Source organism: Terrapene carolina, unplaced genomic scaffold (assembly GCF_002925995.2).
Source record: "Terrapene carolina triunguis isolate 2854851 unplaced genomic scaffold, T_m_triunguis-2.0 Scaffold62, whole genome shotgun sequence".
NCBI lineage: Eukaryota > Metazoa > Chordata > Testudines > Emydidae > Terrapene > Terrapene triunguis.
Window position 1 is genome coordinate 16543041 of NW_020664413.1, and position 18123 is coordinate 16561163.

General features: G+C 41.3%; 1 protein-coding gene across 1 annotated transcript; it reads right to left on the bottom strand.

Annotated features, from left to right (window-relative positions):
- Positions 1-222: 222 nt before the first annotated feature.
- On the bottom strand, positions 223-8106 carry MAP3K19 (mitogen-activated protein kinase kinase kinase 19). Its single transcript, XM_024198627.1, has 4 exons — positions 5770-8106; positions 4166-4318; positions 3251-3948; positions 223-1110 (listed from the first exon to the last, which is right to left on the bottom strand). Exons 1-4 carry the CDS (start codon positions 7987-7989, stop codon positions 1044-1046), a joined length of 3138 nt encoding a protein of 1045 aa, XP_024054395.1. The 5' UTR covers positions 7990-8106; the 3' UTR covers positions 223-1043.
- Positions 8107-18123: the final 10017 nt, after the last annotated feature.

The following is an 18123-nucleotide window of genomic DNA, read 5'->3' on the forward strand; positions in this document are numbered from 1 at the left end:
AGTGAAGTACAATGCATCTGTCCAAAGAGCGTGCATCAACCCTGGAAAAGGACGGTCTTCCTTTACAGCATTCAGGGATTTCTCTTTAATACTGTAGTTCATGACATTTTAAATGGCCCCCTTCCAAATTTTACCCATCAAATGCACAGATTCAGTGGCGATATAGACAAGTGACAACTTCACTATGGCAAAGTGAATTTAATACCAGTCCCAAGAGAAAGGAGGAAGAAACTTCTCAAATTATCATAGCATTCATATTCCCAGAGAAAACAGGAAATGTTAATTACAGAAGTTTTACAGACCAGTATGTATATAGAGCAGATAACTCCTGCCAATTAACTTTTGATAAACCACTAGGAGTAAGAGGTAAGACTACCAGATGATGTCTGTGTGCTGGAACTTGCTGTTCTGTATCCAAGAGAAATTAAAGGGATCTCTCTTCTGAAAACTTACTTTGTACTTGTAACCATGTTCTATGCTGACCTGTATATAAAGTAAGTGCTGATTCTCCAAGTGATTTCCACAACCATATTTAATTAATCAACTGGCAAATTATGTTTGGGAAGGTACAGCTCCAGACCACCTGAATAGCGTTCAGGACTGTCTTGGATGCTTTCTGCTAATATTAGATATTTTACCACTTCTGTATTTACAGAAAAAATGGGATTCCCAAGTTCATCGACTTTTTTTTTTAAGTACTATAAAATAGCTTTTTTTTAAAGCCTTTTCAATTTGAAAACAAAACTGCATGGCTTTTGCTTTTCTTCAAAATGTAAACTCTTAAAAACTTAATCTTTGCAGGAAAAAAAAATTACTGGATAAATGGCAACTGCATTCCCCTACCCTGATAAGCATTTCATATCACAAATCAAACTAGTGTAATTATATTGCAGTCTCATAGGCGCTTTCCAATGTTTGGCTGATTGAGTTTTAGTAAGTTACTACACTCCCATTTTCAAATCAAATGCAAATTAACCTTTTGTAGTGGTAGAAATAGATATGAGTTGAAAATATACATTAGTTTGGCAGAAGTTTTGAAAAGTTCATTGTCTTCCCTTCATGAAGGGATGCTGCAGCAGTTGTAGAGCAGACGGACGCTCATGTTGATTTCTGCATAGTGGAGTGAGGGAAATTAATACATAAAATAAACAGTTGTTACAAAACATGCATGTTGCTTAACTGTTAAATTATAAAATCTAGATACAATCTTAACTCATCACTTCTCCAGTCATTCCTCTTTTTTTGGACTTTCTGGGGGGGGGGGGAAGGGCTTGGTGAAAAGTGCAGGTTGACATTAATTTGATAGTATTCTTAACTCATAAATCATTTCCTCCAGCCCTCTGATCTCATTGTCACTCGCTCTGAATTCCTTCCAATTAGTCAATAGCTTTCTTGTAATCTTGCTATTCCAGGGGCAGTTGCATCAAAACTATTTAAAGAATGATTTATTTCTTTGCTTGCTGACTCTACGTATGTGCAGTGACCAAATCTGCATTGGCTACTTTTTTTTTCCCCTTTCTGTTTTTGAGCCTTTGGGATAGACTATGGTCATAATTTCAAGCTTATCTCCACAACTGTGTGGGCTAGAAACTTTTTCTTTTATTATTATTACATGAAAGCTGAGATTTTTGTGGAATCACTTGACTCCAGGAGCCAAGACTTTTTAAAAAGAACATCCCAAATGACAAGTCATGATAAAGTCACAAGAATTGAACACTGGAAAGACTGTTTTCTAGGTTTCCTTCCTCTGTTTGAGATTCCATATGAATGTTTCAATTTGCATTTTTTCAAACTGAATCTAATATTGTTTTCTGCCCATGTATTTAATTTTTCTAGATCATTTGTATTTTGTTTGAAGCTGCTTCTAACTTAGTATTTTATGCAGATTTTAACATTCTAGTTAATTCCTCTTTCCTATTAATGAAGACTGTAAGTAAACCCAGATGTAATACCAAAACCCCCGTGGTACCAAATTTCCCATCTGTAGTTGTCCATGATTTTTCAAAGAGAGTTGTACAGTAAGGCACTTTTTTGGAGGCGGGGTGGGGTGTGGTTAATTCTCAATGTCTTTAAATGTATATCAAGGGGAAAAGGCTGGCCTTGAGGGTGAGGCATGGGACAGAGTGCCGTAAGACTTAGATTTGGCTTCCTCTTCACAGCCTTTCTTTGTGACAATGGACAAGTAAATTAATCTCTATGCTCCTTCCTTCATTTCTGTAAAACTGGAACAATACCTGCATCACAGGGGTATTAATGCTAATTTAATGTAAAGTGCTTTAAAAATCTTGGATGGAAGCGTCTTAGTAAATGCAAAATCACCCAGTCTGATGAATACTCAAATTTTCCTTTACATTCTACCAATAGCTATTTTATAGGATTTTCTTCCTTTGGGACCTAGGTGAACAACACAGTATTGTGGGAGGGGAAGCAAGTACAAAGAGGCAGTGACTCACCCTAGGTCACGTAGCAGGTCAGTAACAAAGTGGGAGTAGAACCCAGGTCTCCTGACTCTCCAGCCACTGCCTTATCCACTAAATCATTTGCCTCTATGGTGTTCAAATTCTTTCCTCAGCTGCCCATAAAAGTCTCCCATTAATTTCACTAGAATGCCTGCAGACAGCAGGAAACTGCCTGTTATGCTATTCCTACCCCTTCAAATGTAACGTTTGTGTTGGGAGTAAACTGCTGTTTTAAAAATCTCAACAAAAAAAAATTTTTTTTTAAAGTAAACATTGCAAAACAACACCCAAGTCTGCTGAATGACTTATATGGAATGTGCTCTCTCTTTCAGAAAGAGAACGTATTTTCTAGAGTGGTAATGGCTAAAGAATTTTCTAATAGAAAAGTAAATAGTTATGTGAGGGCTCCCCCATTTATGACCCAGTCTTGTAAGTTGTTTCCCTTTGCTAGCCCTAAGTCAGATCCTGGCAATGGGCATTTTTAAGAAGGTGTCTCCACTGAGCTCAGGAGATTTAACTAAACATCCATGGCATGCTAGAGCTCCATATAAACAGTGAGGCCAGGATTTGATGGAAAAACCCAAGAGGTTCATAACTTGATATATGGCATTTGAAACCTTCATATTTAGTATTACTTCAAGCCTTCTTGGAATGCTAAGTAAATGAAACCTTATATAGGCATTTTATCTTATAAGAGCTAACCCAAGCTTCCACTGATGATCAGCAACATTCAAACAATTTGAGAAACCATCAAAGATCAAAATACATATAAAAGTAAAAAAACTACTTACCTGGTTAAGCACACATGGACAAAGTCCGCTGCTTTTCCTGAGAAATGGTCAGGTAAAGAAGGCATCAGTCCTCTATGGGCTCCAATGTAAAACATAGCTGCTAGCCTATCCATGGAAGCCAGAGGTGGTTTACCCATTGCCATCTCAAATACAGTGCATCCAATGCTCCAGATGTCTGATTTTCTTCCATAGCCAGATTCATTTATTACTTCTGGTGCCATCCAATATGGAGTCCCATGCACAGACTTGAGCATTTCACTGTGTGTGCCACTCAGGCTTACCCATGCTAAACGCTTTGCACATCCAAAGTCAATCAGCTTTATTACACCATTTGGCATAAGCATAACATTATTGCCTTTGATATCTCTGTGTACCACACAGTTTTTATGTAAATATGCAACCCCTTGTAGAATTTGTTTTGTATATTTACAAAAGACAATTTCTGGCAATGGCCCAAAACGATTAATAATACTGGAAATTGAGCCACCAGGAACAAACTCCATGAAAATGCTTACAATGTTATCTTTTAAACATGTTCCTAAATAGGTTACAATGTTGATATGCTTTAGTGTTTTCAACAGGTCAACTTCTTCTTGCAACTTCTGATACTCCTTTTCTGTAGTGACTTTATCTGAGGTATCCAAAGCAACTTGTTTCACTGCTATTAATTGTCCCTGGCTTGTCAGACCACAGTACACCTGCAATCAAACCAGTATTTGAAAAAAAATTAAATATGAATTAAAGACAGGCTTTTTAAAAAATAAATGTATCATGGAAGTTGATCTAGAACTCATCTGTATAATCCAAAATATTTTGACACATACAGTAAATGGGATAATAGGGGAAATAGTTATAAAGAAATTATGTAGCTTGAGGCAAATGTATATTTTTAAAAATATTCAGACTTTAACTTACAGTGCCATAGGCTCCCTTTCCAAGGATTTCACCTCTAGTCCATGTGATAGGAGCCTTATTACCTAGACTGCTTTCTGGAAATGCTGTAGATTCATTGAAGTTCAACAAGTCACTTTCCCTCTTTGGTGCCAGGAACGCATTACTGTAACTCTGCTAGAGAGGTGGTAGTCAGGGAGACGGTGGGTTAGAGGAGAAAGGAAGATAAAGGCTTAATTTTAATGTTATTCACATGTTTTAAAAAATGATAATCTGAAATTCTTCTTCTTTATAATATCTCTTTAGAGTAGTCAAATTACAAGGCTCCTGGTCAGCCCATAGGCACAATGACTAGTATGTAAGAAGTACTTTTAAGTAATGTGTAAGTATGATGCCAGTGAGAGAGCATGCTAGGGAATCCATCTGGGAAGAAAGGTTGATAGCAGGGTATCCCCTTGTCTGTCACCTTGGTTCTCAAGTACCTAAATTTTACTAATCTGAAGAATCAACCTGACACTAGCCTTGGACTAGATAATACATTTAAATACATCCCAGCCCTAGAAATGGCTTCCTCCAGAACAATTGCTCTAAAACAAGTTGGAGCTAATTTGGAAGGGGCCGTTTCAGAATGAAGGGAAATAGTTTCCCTATCTACCCAGGAATGCTTATGAGGAGGGAAAGTGAAATCTGTCAAGTGGCTGTGTATTTACTATTTTTGTGTTACAGTAGCACCTACATATCAGTGCCCTAATGTGCTAAGCAGTGCACCAACACACAGTGAAAAATAATTGCCCTGAAGTTACAACGATGATGGGGGGGGGGGGGGAAGAAGTAGAGAGGTGAAATGACGTGCACGAGGTCACACAGCAGGTTAGTGGCTAAGCTCAGAAGAGCGCCCAGGTGTCTTGAGGCGCAGTTCAGTGTCCTATAACTTTGCTCTGCTCCCTCCCTAATAGAGCTCTCTTATTTTTATTTTATTTTTCCCAATTTAAACTCATTTCAATCTTCTATGATAAGCCAACACTTATGGTCATTTTTAAAGCAGCCATCTGATGGCTAACATAGATCCAAAAGGAGGAGGTGGCCCTCTGTGGAAGGCAGGCACCACTTGTAGTAGATAGGGTTAGAGAGCCCGTGCTTTTGCCTTGGCCCAAAGAAATCTATGGGTTTGTTCCTGTGGCAGAAATATCTCTTGTCCCTTTCCTTGACCCCATTTCCCCAGTTTATATCACTGCTTATTATTTTAGCCTTGCCCATTTTAGTTTCTCCATAATTACTCCTTTCATCCTGGAATATGGTCACTGTTGGTCAGGCTTATTTGTCACTTCTGGTGGTCTTCAAGATGGATACTCTGCTGATCCCAATTGCTTATTGAGATTCTGAGAAAGTGACTAGGTAGTCAAAGGAGTGTAGGCTAACTACAGTTTTTTAGTTTTGGAAAATCTCTAATGGGCAAGTCTGTCTGCACACCAGGATGAGGTACAAAAATTGAACTGGGCACAAATATTCTGGATGTGGACAGGCTACCATCTGCTTGACTAATATGGGGGCTCATCTGTTTTTCCATGCTAGTGGTGTTGCTACAGCATGGGGAAACAATTAGCAAGATATGGGAAATTTGTTTTTACCTGTTCCTCTGCACTTGCTACTACTTTGCCATCTACATTCACACTGCCTCTCTCTTCTTTAGCAAATACATTTTGTGTTTTAGAACCTGTATTCTTTGTAGGTATTCTGGAAGAGGCAGTATCTTTTTCATCAAGTGCTAGCAGCTCTGCCGCCAGGCAACAAAGCAACTCATCAGTCAGTTCTTCATTATCTGCATAGTCCAGAATGTTTTGATAAGTCTGGAAAACTGGGCTTGCAGCATTTAAAGTCTGGTTTGTTGGATGCTGAGTTGATGCATTTTCTGAATTACAATTTTCAGACATGTGTGTCCAACTCTGATCTAGTTTTCTTTGAGAAGATACACAGTCTGCTGTGTCTGGAAAAGACAATGCAAACAGTGCTTCATATTTATCTATAGATTTGCAGAAGGTCTGGTTTGCTTCCAGATTCATGGAGTCATCCATATCCACTCTTCCTTGGACTACACACTTGTTATTCTGATCTGTCTTTAGTAAACTGCTCATTAAAGCAACACATTCTGCATGATGTTTATCATCAACCTGCCGAAGATTGTGGACATTGGTTGCAAGTATCTGATTAACTACATCTCTATTATCTGAAGACTGCTCCAAAGGGACTTCTTTAATAGTTGACAAGTTTGAATTTGGAATGATTTCATTTTGTTTAGTGAATTGTGAAAACTCTTTCAAAACCAGAAACTGCTGACCTTCATCTTCGTTAAACAATGGCTTGCTCCTTGAAGTTTTTATGTGCCAATCTGGACCAGAAATTATTACATCATCTTCCAGCTCCGTGTTGCTATCTCTTAACTCAGAACTTCTCTCTTCTGGTGTTAAGTCTTTGTGCTTTTGTTTAATGCCAATTGTGTTCTTGGGTTTAGAATGTGTTCTTTTCTGGGTGCTTCTTATTCTGCTGCTGTCTCTCTCAATAGTGCAGGTAGATTTACGTTTATTAGCTGCGTATCTCCCAGGTGGAGCAGAACAAACTTCCCTGTAAAATCTGCTTTCATGTTGACCAAGTCCACGCACTTGGGAATATACAGGAGTCCCAAACATTTCATAAATCCCTGGGCCTTTGTCATTTGAATTTATTTCCTTGAACATGTCACTATATTTCAAATTCAAGAAATCTGAAGCAGACTGTGTTCGTGGAACAGAAAGTGGAGTAACATGTTTCTTTAAGCTGCTTGAACTTTTGCAGATATAAGGAAATGCTTGCTTTTTAGATTTCTGAGCACTCTGACGAACATGGTGTTTCTTCATCTGAGGTCTTTTTTTCTGAAGCTTTGAGGAAGCCTCAGATTCCACATGAGACACTCCTATAGAAGGGAAAATCTGGTTCTTGATGTTGGTATTGTACGTGTTACATTTTGTGGAACGCTCATCAGAAACAGAGAAATCTTGAGGTACTTCGCTACTCATTTTAGTCTTTGAAGCAGATCTATTTCTATTAGTTTTTATTTTATTGTCATTTTCTTTGTAAGCAAGTATGCTGAAGCTGTGACTCATATTAGGAGGCATGCTATGGATGACATCCTTTTTTCTGGTGGGACATTTGGCAATCTGTGGTGCCCTACGTGGCTCATGTTCAGATAGTGTAATATGAACAAGAGGTACCGGTTTATTGATTTTTGTTTCAGTTGCTTCTGAAATTGCTATTTTTTCAGTTGTTCCAAAGACTACTGGATAAACACTGTTTTCTGCTTTCCCAGCAGAAAAGTGAGGAATGATTTTAGCTACAGATTTATCTTCTAGCATATGATATGATTCTACTACTTCATTTTTGCAGCTTGAGTCTAAACCATGATTTTCAAGCACAGCGTTCACCCTGTCTACATCTGCACACCAACTATGAGCGGGTATCACCCCTGAAACATCTACTTCCTCTAGATAAGTTCTAATGGCAGTCCTTGGTGCTAAATCTCTCTCGCAGTTTCCAGCTTTTACACTGTCTGCATTGCTTGATGCAGGACTCTGAACTGCAAATATTTCACAGTTCTCCTTGGTGTTTGTCACTTCACTTGAGTTGAAGTAAGCATGACTGTCATCAAAAACGCTGGCTGTGTTCACAATATCTGAATTTTCATAGGTTATTGAAAGCTGATATTTTTCAAAGTCAGCCTGCTCAGTTTTAATACCTACATCAGCTTCGCTGCATTTTAATTTTATTTCACTTGCTTGTTCTTTCAAGTCTTCAGAGCATTTGTAATAGTTATCCATTCTGAATGAGTCCAGGTTTCCTGTTGAAGTAGAGCTATCAGAAACACTAGTAGGAGCCTGTTCTGATGACTTTTGAGCCTGCCTTTGCTACAGGTTGGCTTATTGAGGCTGGTAAAGTTTGATACTTGGTTTTATAGGCATAGGTACAGACTTTGTAATACTCAAAATATTGTTGCTATCAGTGTTTGCGTTGACTTTATTGTCCTGTAAAGGAGTAAGTTGAACTGTTCTTATAGGTTGAAATGTCACTGGTGCCAGGCGAAACTGTAAGTTCCAGAACAAACTATTAGTAATATGCTTTTGTATTTGGGAGATCAAATACACAATTTTGAGGCAATAATCAATGGTTTTAAGCAAGAAAATATGCCCAACTTTATTTTTTGGCAAATTCTCAGTATTTAACTCCTCTTCAGGTCCAATATCAACACATAAAATGCAAAGATGGTTGATAGCTATAATGACCCATTTAATCTGTGTATCTCATCCTCTATTTCTATGCATTTAGCACTAGGGAAAGAGGAATTATTTGATATGAGGCACATGTCACTACATATCTCAAAAAAAAAAAAAAAAAAAAGGAAGCCCTTGTACACACACTTATAAAAATCATCATAAGATGTTACCTGTTAACTCTGTCTTTGATCTATGATTTCTGTGTGTTTGCTATAAAAATTCAAAAGGTAACCAGTGTTTTGATATCCCAGAACTTACGTCATTTGCTGTGCACTTTCTCAATGAGAGAAAAAGCCTTACACTTAAATTTGTGTCTTTATTCTGGTTCCAAGAATGTATTGTAACTAGTGAATTTTCAAGTAAGGCTAATAGTCATGATGCCATGGAATATAAATCTAATTTAAGCAGTAAAAAAAGCTTTCAACCACAAAACTATAAAAGTGTGATGTCTTAACTGTAGCAGTTTTATCCATGCAGAAAATTCTTTCCAGACCATCAACAGATTTGTTACTATAACCTTAAATAGCTGAAACAGTGCAGCTCATCCAGGTGTCCAGTCTAGCCTCATCAATTTCCATAAACCATACTATATTGACACATGGTTTAATTGACACAATGGTAAATATGCCAGAAGTTGCAAGAGCTTTGCCTACCCTAGGGCTTCCACCAGTGCAGCAAAATGGTAGTAGTACTAGATAGATTTTTTTTTTTTAAAATGTTCCCTGTGTAGACAAGGCCTCCTTAGACTATAAAGCAATTTTTTTTTGGTCATCTTTTACACTGTAGTTTGGCCTCACTTACAATGAGTGGTCAAACTGTTGTTACCCAGTTTGCCCACACTGTGTGTAAAAAAACATTTGTTTTTTTCCTGTAGGTAGAACTACCCTGTATCTATTATTCTGCAGTGCTTGGGGAACTATGTGAGTATATTCCTATTTGGACTATTTACATGAATTCCATGAAGAGGATTTGGCCCAAAGTATATTTCAAAGTGTACGTGGGGTAGGATATGGGGGAAAAATGAGCTCAAAGAACATGTTGTGTGTTGATATGCAAATAAATATACAAACTAACCCAATTCCACAGAAATAATTAGTGGTCGTTTGCATGCACTATGTGCTCATTTGTATGCAATAATTTCAAAATAGTGCTGGTGTCTGTCCCATTGGAGCAAACCAAGGTTTGAGTGTGCTGGTGTGGGGAACAAGTTCTATACTTTAAAATTCAGAATGTTGGCAGGCTTTTTCTTCTTTTAGTCTGCACACCTTTTATCTGGATTGTTTGATTTTTATCCCAACTCTTGTGCCTCTAGAGGTCAGTATAACCTAAGGGATGAAATAAAATTAAAAGTTAAACCACACTGAGGGTATGTCTACACTACGGGATTAATCCGAATTTACAGAATTCGAATTTTGGAAACAGATTGTATAAAGTCGAATGTATGCGGCCACACTAAGCACATTAATTCAGCGGTGTGTCCATATACCGGGGCTAGCGTCGATTTCCGGAGCGTTGCACTGTGGGTAGTTATCCCATAGCTATCCCATAGTTCCCGCAGTCTCCCCCACTCATTGGAATTCTGGGTTGAGATCCCAGTGCCTGATGGGGCAAAAAACATTGTCGCAGGTGGTTCTGGGTACAGCCTCACCCCTCCCTCTATGAAAGCAACAGCACACAACCATTTTGTGCCTTTTTTCCTGGGTGAATACTGCAGACCATACCACGGCAAGCATGGTGCCCGCTCAGCTCAAGAAAGCAGTCATGAACATTGTAAACACCTCACGCATTCTCATGCAGTTTATGCTGAACCAGGACCAAAAAAAATGAGGCGAGGAGGAGGCGGCGATGGCAGCGCAGCGACAAGAGTGATGAGGACATGGACACAGAATTCTCTCAAACCACGGGCCCCAGTGCTTTGGAGATCATGTTGTTAATGGGGCAGGTTCTATCCGTGGAACGCCGATTCTGGGCCCGGGAAACAAGCACAGACTGGTGGGACCGCATAGTGTTGCAGGTGTGGGACGATTCCCAATGGCTGCGAAACTTTCGCATGCGTAAGGGCACTTTCATGGAACTTTGTGACTTGCTGTCCCCTGCCCTGAAACGCCAGAATACCAAGATGAGAGCAGCCCTCACAGTTGAGAAGCGAGTGGCGATAGCCCTGTGGAAGCTTGCAACGCCAGACAGCTACTGGTCAGTCGGGAATCAATTTGGAGTGGGCAAATCTACTGTGGGGGCTGCTGTGATGCAAGTAGCCAAAGCAATCACTGAGCTGCTGCTACAAAAGGTAGTGACTCTGGGAAATGTGCAGGTCATAGTGGATGGCTTTGCTGCAATGGGATTCCCTAACTGTGGTGGGGCGATAGATGGAACCCATATCCCTATCTTGGCACCGGAGCACCAGGGTACCCAGTTCATAAACCGCAAGGGGTACTTTTCAATGGTGCTGCAAGCACTGGTGGATCACAAGGGACGTTTCACCAACATCAACGTGGGCTGGCCGGGAAGGGTTCATGATGCTCGCGTCTTCAGGAACACTACTCTGTTTAAACGGCTGCAGCAAGGGACTTACTTCCCGGACCAGAAAATAACCGTTGGGGATGTTGAAATGCCAATAGTTATCCTTGGGGACCCAGCCTACCCCTTAATGCCATGGCTCATGAAGCCATACACAGGCAGCCTGGACAGGAGTCAGGAGCTGTTCAACTACAGGCTGAGCAAGTGCAGAATGGTGGTAGAGTGTGCATTTGGATGTTTAAAAGGTCGCTTGCGATCGTTACTGACTCGGTCAGACCTCAGCCAAACCATAGCAATATCCCCATTGTTATTGCTGCTTGCTGTGTGCTCCACAATCTCTGTGAAAGTAAGGGGGAGACCTTTATGGCGGGGTGGGAGGCTGAGGCAAATCGCCTGGCTGCTGATTACGTGCAGCCAGACACCAGGGCGCTTAGAAGAGCACACCAGGAAGTGCTACACATCAGAGAAGCTTTGAAAACCAGTTTCATGACTGGCCAGGCTACAGTGTGAAATTTCTGTTTGTTTCTCCTTGATGAAAACCCGCCCCCTTTATTGACTCATTCTCTGTAAGGAACCCACCCTCCCCCTTCGATCACAGCTTGCTTTCAAAGGAAATAAAGTCACTATCGTTTAAAAATCATTTATTCTTTATTTGATTATAAAAAGAGGGAGAGAACCCGGGTGGGGTTTGGGAGGAGGATCGGCGGGAAGGAAACGGCCACTAAAAAAAGGTTAAAAAAGACAGCCTTTTGCTTGGGCTGTCCACTGGGGTGGAATGGGAGGGTGCACGGAGCCTCCCCCCCCCTCCGCGTTCTTACACGTCTGGGTGAGGAGGCTATGGAACATGGTGAAGGGGGCGGGGGGTTATACAGGGGCAGTAGTGCCAGTCTGTGATCCTGCTGCCGTCCTGAAGCTCCACCAGACGCTGGAGCATGTCTGTTTGCTCACACAGCAGCCCCAGCGTTGCATCCTGCCTCCTCTGATCTTCCTGCTGCCACCTCTCATCTCGAGCGTCTCTCCTGTCCTCATGTTGGTCCCTCATGTCCTCACGTTCACTGGCATTTTTCCTATACTTTGAAACCGTGTCCTTCCACTCATTCAGATGAGCTCTTTCACTGTGGGTGGATTCCATGATTTCCGCAAACATCTCGTCTCGCGTCCTCTTTTTCCGACGCCTTATCTGAGATAGCCTTTGGGACGGAGGAGGGAGGCTTGAAAAAATTGCAGCTGCTGGAGGGAGGGAAAAAGGAGAGAATTTTTTTAAAAGATACATTTTACAGAACAATGCTTATACTCTTTCACGAACAACACTATTCACATTACATAGCACATGTGATTTCTGTGCAAGGTCGCATTTTGCCTCTTAATATTGAGTGCTTGTGGCTTTGCTGCTAGAGATCACAGACGCAGGTCCGGGCAACAGAATTCGGCTTGCATGCGGCCATGGTAAGCCATTGTCTTTGGGCTTCTGCACCCTCCTTTCCCACATACCAAGCAAAGCCCGTTGAGTGCTGCGGTTTTCCTGTTAACCTTCAGCAGCAGAAAACAAACTAACCCCGCCCCCACATCAAATTCTCTGGATGATCGCTTTATCCCTCCCCCCACCGCGTGGCTGGTATCAGGGAAGATCCCTGCTAGCCAAACGCGAAAAGCTCAGGGCCAATTCCCCGCCCCCCCTGCGCTTAGCTAACTGCAGGGAAGGATTTCTTTTCAGCCACAGGCAAACAGCCCAGTAGGAACGGCCACCTCTGTCCCCTTAATTAAATTCCCATATTTCAACCAGGTTACCATGAGCGATATTACTCTCCTGAGGATTACACAGCGAGATAAAGAACGGATGTTGCTTGAATGCCAGCAAACACCGGGACCATACGCTGCCAGGCTTTGTCATGCAATGATACCAGATTACTTGCTACTAGCATGGCGTGGTCAAGTGTCCTACCATGGAGGACGGAATAAGGCTGCACTGCCCAGAAACCTTGTGGAAAGGCTTTTGGAGTACCTCCAGGAGAGCTTCATGGGGATGTCCCTGGAGAATTTCCGCTCCATCCCCAGACACGTTGAGACTTTTCCAGTAGCTGTACTGGCCGCAAATGCATCCCAAGTCCTCAGGGCAAAGTAATCATTAAAAAACGCTTGTTTTTAAAACAAGTTTTATATTTTAAAGGTAAACTCACCAGAGGTCCCTTCCATGGGGTCATGGTCTTGGATACTGGCTTGGGAGGGTACTTCAGTCAGGCTGAGAAAAAGATCCTGGCTGTTGGGGAGAACGGAGTGCTGTGTGCTCTCCGCAAGCTCGTCCTCCTCCTCCCCGTCCGCAGAATCCTCAGGTGTGGCTGATGAGATTACCCCCGCCTCGGAATCCACGGTCAGAGGTGGGGTAGTGGTGGCGGCCCCCCCCCCAGAATTGCATGCAGCTCGGCGTAGAAGCGGCATGTCCGCGGCTCTGACCCGGAGCGACCGTTTGCCTCCTTTGTTTTTTGATAGGCTTGTCTGAGCTCCTTGACTTTCACGCACCACTGATCTGAGTCCCTATTGTGGCCTCTCTCCATCATGCCCTTGGAGATTTTTTCAAAAGTTTTGGCATTTCGTCTTTTCGAACGAAGTTCTGCTAACACTGAATCCTCTCCCCATATAGCGATCAGATCCAGTACCTCCCGTATGGTCCATGCTGGTGCTCTTTTTCGATTATCGGCCTGCATGGTTACCTGTGCTGATGAGCTCTCTGTGGTCACCTGTGCTCTCCACGCTGGGCAAACCGGAAATAAAATTCAAATGTTCGCGGGGCTTTTCCTGTCTACCTGGCCAGTGCATCCGAGTTCAGATTGCTGTCCAGAGCGGTCACAATGGTGCACTGTGGGATAGCTCCTGGAGGTCAATACCATCGAATTGCGGCCACACTAACCCTAATTCAATTTCGATGGCAATATCGATTTTTGGCGCTACTCCACTCGTCGGGGAGGAGTAGAGAAATCAATTTTAAGAGCCCTTTATTTCGAAAGAAATGGCTTCGTTGTGTGGACGGGTGCAGGGTTAATTTGATTTAACGCTGCTAAATTCGAATTAAACTCATAGTGTAGACCAGGCCTGAGTCTGAACAAATTATCTCCTTAAATATCTTCCCTAATTTGAATTGTCCCTTTTCAAAGCACTTTTTATTTTTATTCTTTCATGCCTTGTGAAATTATTTAGTATAAAATTTGTTTCTAGGTTCCTTACTGTTTCCCAGCATCAATTTATAAACAGTCTTGATATTTTGAGCGCTATGAAAAGAGGTCCGTATGAAGAGAGACTGAAAAGGCTGGAACTGCTTAATTTACAGAGCAGAAGAATAATAGAGATAGTATACGTATACAAAATAATGAGTGGTAAGAAAGGTAAGTAATGCTACTCCTTACCTTTTCTCATAATAAACCAAAATAAGCAGAGAGTGAAGGAGATTGAAAGACAAATTCAAATGATAAACAGAAATACTTTTAACACAATGCATAGGAGCAGCACAGAGCCAGGTAGGGAGCCTGCTGACTGGAGCCGCCAGGGTCCCTTTTCAACCAGGCATTCCAGTCGAAAACCGGACACATGGCAACCCTAGTATAGAGAAGGGAAACAAAAATGATTAGGCGTATGGAACAGCTTCCAAATGAGGAGCGATTGTCAGCTTGGAAAAGAGATGACTAAGGGGAGAGATGATAGAGGTCTATACAGTAGAACCTCAGAGTTACGAATTGACCAACCACACACCTCATTTGGAACCAAAAGTACACAATCAGGCAGCAGCAGAGACACACCCCCCCCCCCCAAAAAAAGGAAATACAATCCAGTATTGTTTTTAAATGTAAACTACTAAAAAATAAAAGGAAAGTTTTAAAAAAAATTGACAAGGTAAGGAAACGGTTTCTGTACTTGTTTCATTTACACTAAGATGGTTAAAAGGAGCATTTTTTCTTCTGCATAGTAAAGTTTCAAAGTTCTTTTAAGTCATATTAAGTCAATGTTCAGTTGTAAACTTTTGAAAGAACAACCACAATGTTTTTTTCAAAGTTACGAACATTTCAGAGTTACAAACAACCTCTATTCCCGAGGTGTTCATAACTCTGAGGTTCTACTGTAAAATCATGAGTGATTTTGAGGAAGTGAATACGGAGGTGTTATTTACTCTCTCATAACACAAGAACCAGGGGTCACCCAATGCAGTGAATAGGCAGCAGGTTGAAAACAAGCAAAAGGAAGTATTTCTTCATACAACACACAACCTGTGGAACTCGTTGACAGGATGTTGTGAGGGCCAAAAATATAACTGGGTTCAAAAAAGAATTAGATAAGCTCATGGAGGATAAGTCCATCAATGGCTATTAGCCAAGATGATCAGCAATGCAACCCCATGCTCCATGTGTCCCTAACCTCTGACTGCCAGAAGCTGAGAGTGGATGATGGGATGGATCATTTGATGATGGCCTGTTCTGTTCATTCCCTCTGGGGCACCTGGCATTGGCCACTGTCAGAAGACAGGATCCCGGGTTAGATGGATCATTGGTCTGACCCAGTAAAGCCATTGTTAGCTTCTTATGTCCTTTGTTGTGGCTAAACTGACCAATTAGAATTGGTAATGCAAGGGGAAATAAAACAAAGGGTTGAAGTCCTGACCCCACTGAAGTCAATGGGAATTTACTCTTGACTTCAGTGGGGCCAGGATTTCACCCAAAGCTTGACCACATTGACTAAACACGAAAAAAGATGAAGTGGGACATAATTCTCCCTTGTTTCTTTTTTGTGTTTTCTGTCACTGCTCCTCTGTCATTCACAGATACACACAAAAAGACAGAAGGATGGTGGTCTGACTAAAGTATACTGAACATGAAGAAGGCAGCAAGCAAACCAGAAGAAGACCAAAAATGAATTTGAAAACAAAAGGCTAATTTTGAGGCTTAGCCACTTGACTGTATCCTGTTTCTGTAGTCTACAGAAATACATAACTTTACTGTAAAAGTAATAACTTTAAATGTAACTTACTTTGCTGAATCTGTACTTTTATTTTTTGAAGAGCATCTAATCCTATAAGGGACTTCAAAATGTTAGACTCTGAGCAAGATGCCTGCACCAGAAAGTTGAGGTCAAAATCATGCAGGCGTCTTATGTTTTCCTCTTTCTTCAAGAAAAAAGGTAATGAAGTATACTGATGCATCTTGAATTCTGTCTTTCATTTGGAAAAGAAGCAGATTGTTCATCTGGCCGTAGTCTGGGCACTGATGTTACCTGCCTAAAAGGCAAAACCAAAGTAACTGTTTAGATTGTAAACTCCTTAGAACAGGGCCTTTGCCTTCGTTTCTTAGCACACTCTTGGTACTATACTAAGAACTTCACACAAAACCTCTTCTTCCTCAATTTCCCCAATGGAGTCTTTCTGTATCTCTATGGAGAGATGCAATAAGTATATTGTCTGGCCACTCATTTTCATCCAGGCATTCAGATTCTTTTGGGTGAGCTCACAAATTTCATTTCCATCAACATGTACCCCACTGTACACATTCCTTTTCTCCTATCATCTGATATCAAACAAGTCATTTCCAAATCCACTGCTGTTAGCTGTATAATAGGGCAAGGTTTTTTTCTCAGCTCCACATAAAGTTAAGTATTACCTTTACAATATTCCCAAACAGAGGAAGGGAGAATTTTTGCAGCATAGGAAAGTTCAAAGTCTTGTTTCTCTTTGCACATTTCTCTGCTACCCAGATTGTCCTGTGGTCATTGTCTCCCTTCCACTCCTCTCTCTCTCTCTCAAAAGAAAAAGGGCCCAACCACCCCTCAGATGCATCTGTGAAACAAACATGGCTAGCCCTCTTGAAATATCTCTGGCAAGAATTTTACCAAAATTTCTGGTTTCCTTCCCTCTCTCCCTCCCCCCCCTTAAGAAATTATATCCATGGCTAGATGTGAGGAGGATCTAATAGTATGCAATTGGAAAAAGGCACAGATTCAGATACTCTATAGATTACAGATGTTGCACAGAGTTCAAACTATGGACCAATTAGGAGAGAGAGAGAATGATTTACTGTGCTATACCTGAATGACCTGGGATTTCTTAAAGACAAAGGCAGAACTTGACTATAGAGTGGTAACTGAATCCTGCTGAAACTGATTCTCTGCCCTCAATTGGTATACAGTGGCTTGAGACATGACGTACTGGGAATTTGTGTGGACAAAGTCTTCCCTGTTGAATACTCCTGTTCTTCCTCTGTCTTTGACACCTTTGACAAATTTCTTCATTTGGTATCACAGGAAAAAGCTGGCAAGAAAAGGAATGGATCTTGCATTACACCCTGTTTCCTTTTAGGAGAGAAGAACAAAAGGCAAGTTTGTCAGTGTCTAATGGGGGCATTACAGACTGCCAACAGAGCTAAGAATTCCTGTGGTGAGGGACAAAAAGGAGGTTCCATGCAGTGCTATGATTCCTCTAGGTAGAACTAGATTCCATGGGAAGTGAAGCTTGTTTGCCTCTGTACAAAATGAGGATGCCACTGTAAATAATGGCCAAGGCTTTAGGAAAGGATAAGGTTGTAAGATTAAGAACCTTCAGGAAGTTTATGTAGGGCAGTGGCTGCAGGCGAGGCCTTTTGCAGCAGTTTGGTTACAGACACTGTTGGTGTCAAGTGTGCCCACCATTGCATTCCCATTATTCAGGAAATTAAGAAGGACCTGACATATGGCTGGTTGCATATCCTGGTTGGATATCCCATGTTGCATATCATCTGGCCCAGAGAGGGTGAGCAGGTGTTCTGTGGCACCTCTGGCATGAGCTTCAGGATATACTATAAACACAGCTGTTGCTCAGAGTTATGACAGCAGCCTTCAGATTAAAGTAATAGGAAGAGGAGTTTTACTTATTTTATATATTGTATGTATTGCAGTAGGGTCTTGAGGCCCCAGATCCATTGTGCTAGGCACTGGACATATACATAACAAAAAGACAGACACTACCCTGAAGAGTTCCCACCTTATAATAGAAGGGTAGTTTTACAGGATAAAGGTAGGTGGTAAGATGCTGTTTTGGTCCAACAATCAGGTGGTTGATGGATATTGTGAACAAGCAGTTTGCAAAATTCAAGACCGTGAAAAAGGTGAGTCATCTTTCTATTACACCTCTACCTCGATATAACGCTGTCCTCA

Coding starts and splice junctions, on each gene's coding strand:
- MAP3K19 (XM_024198627.1), bottom strand. CDS start 7,989: ATGGATAACTATTACAAATGCTCTGAAGACTTGAAAGAACAAGCAAGT. Junction 3,949..4,165: donor GAAAGGGAGCCTATGGCACT/GTAAGTTAAAGT, acceptor GTTTGATTGCAG/GTGTACTGTGGTCTGACAAG. Junction 1,111..3,250: donor GTCCATGTGTGCTTAACCAG/GTAAGTAGTTTT, acceptor TCCACTATGCAG/AAATCAACATGAGCGTCCGT.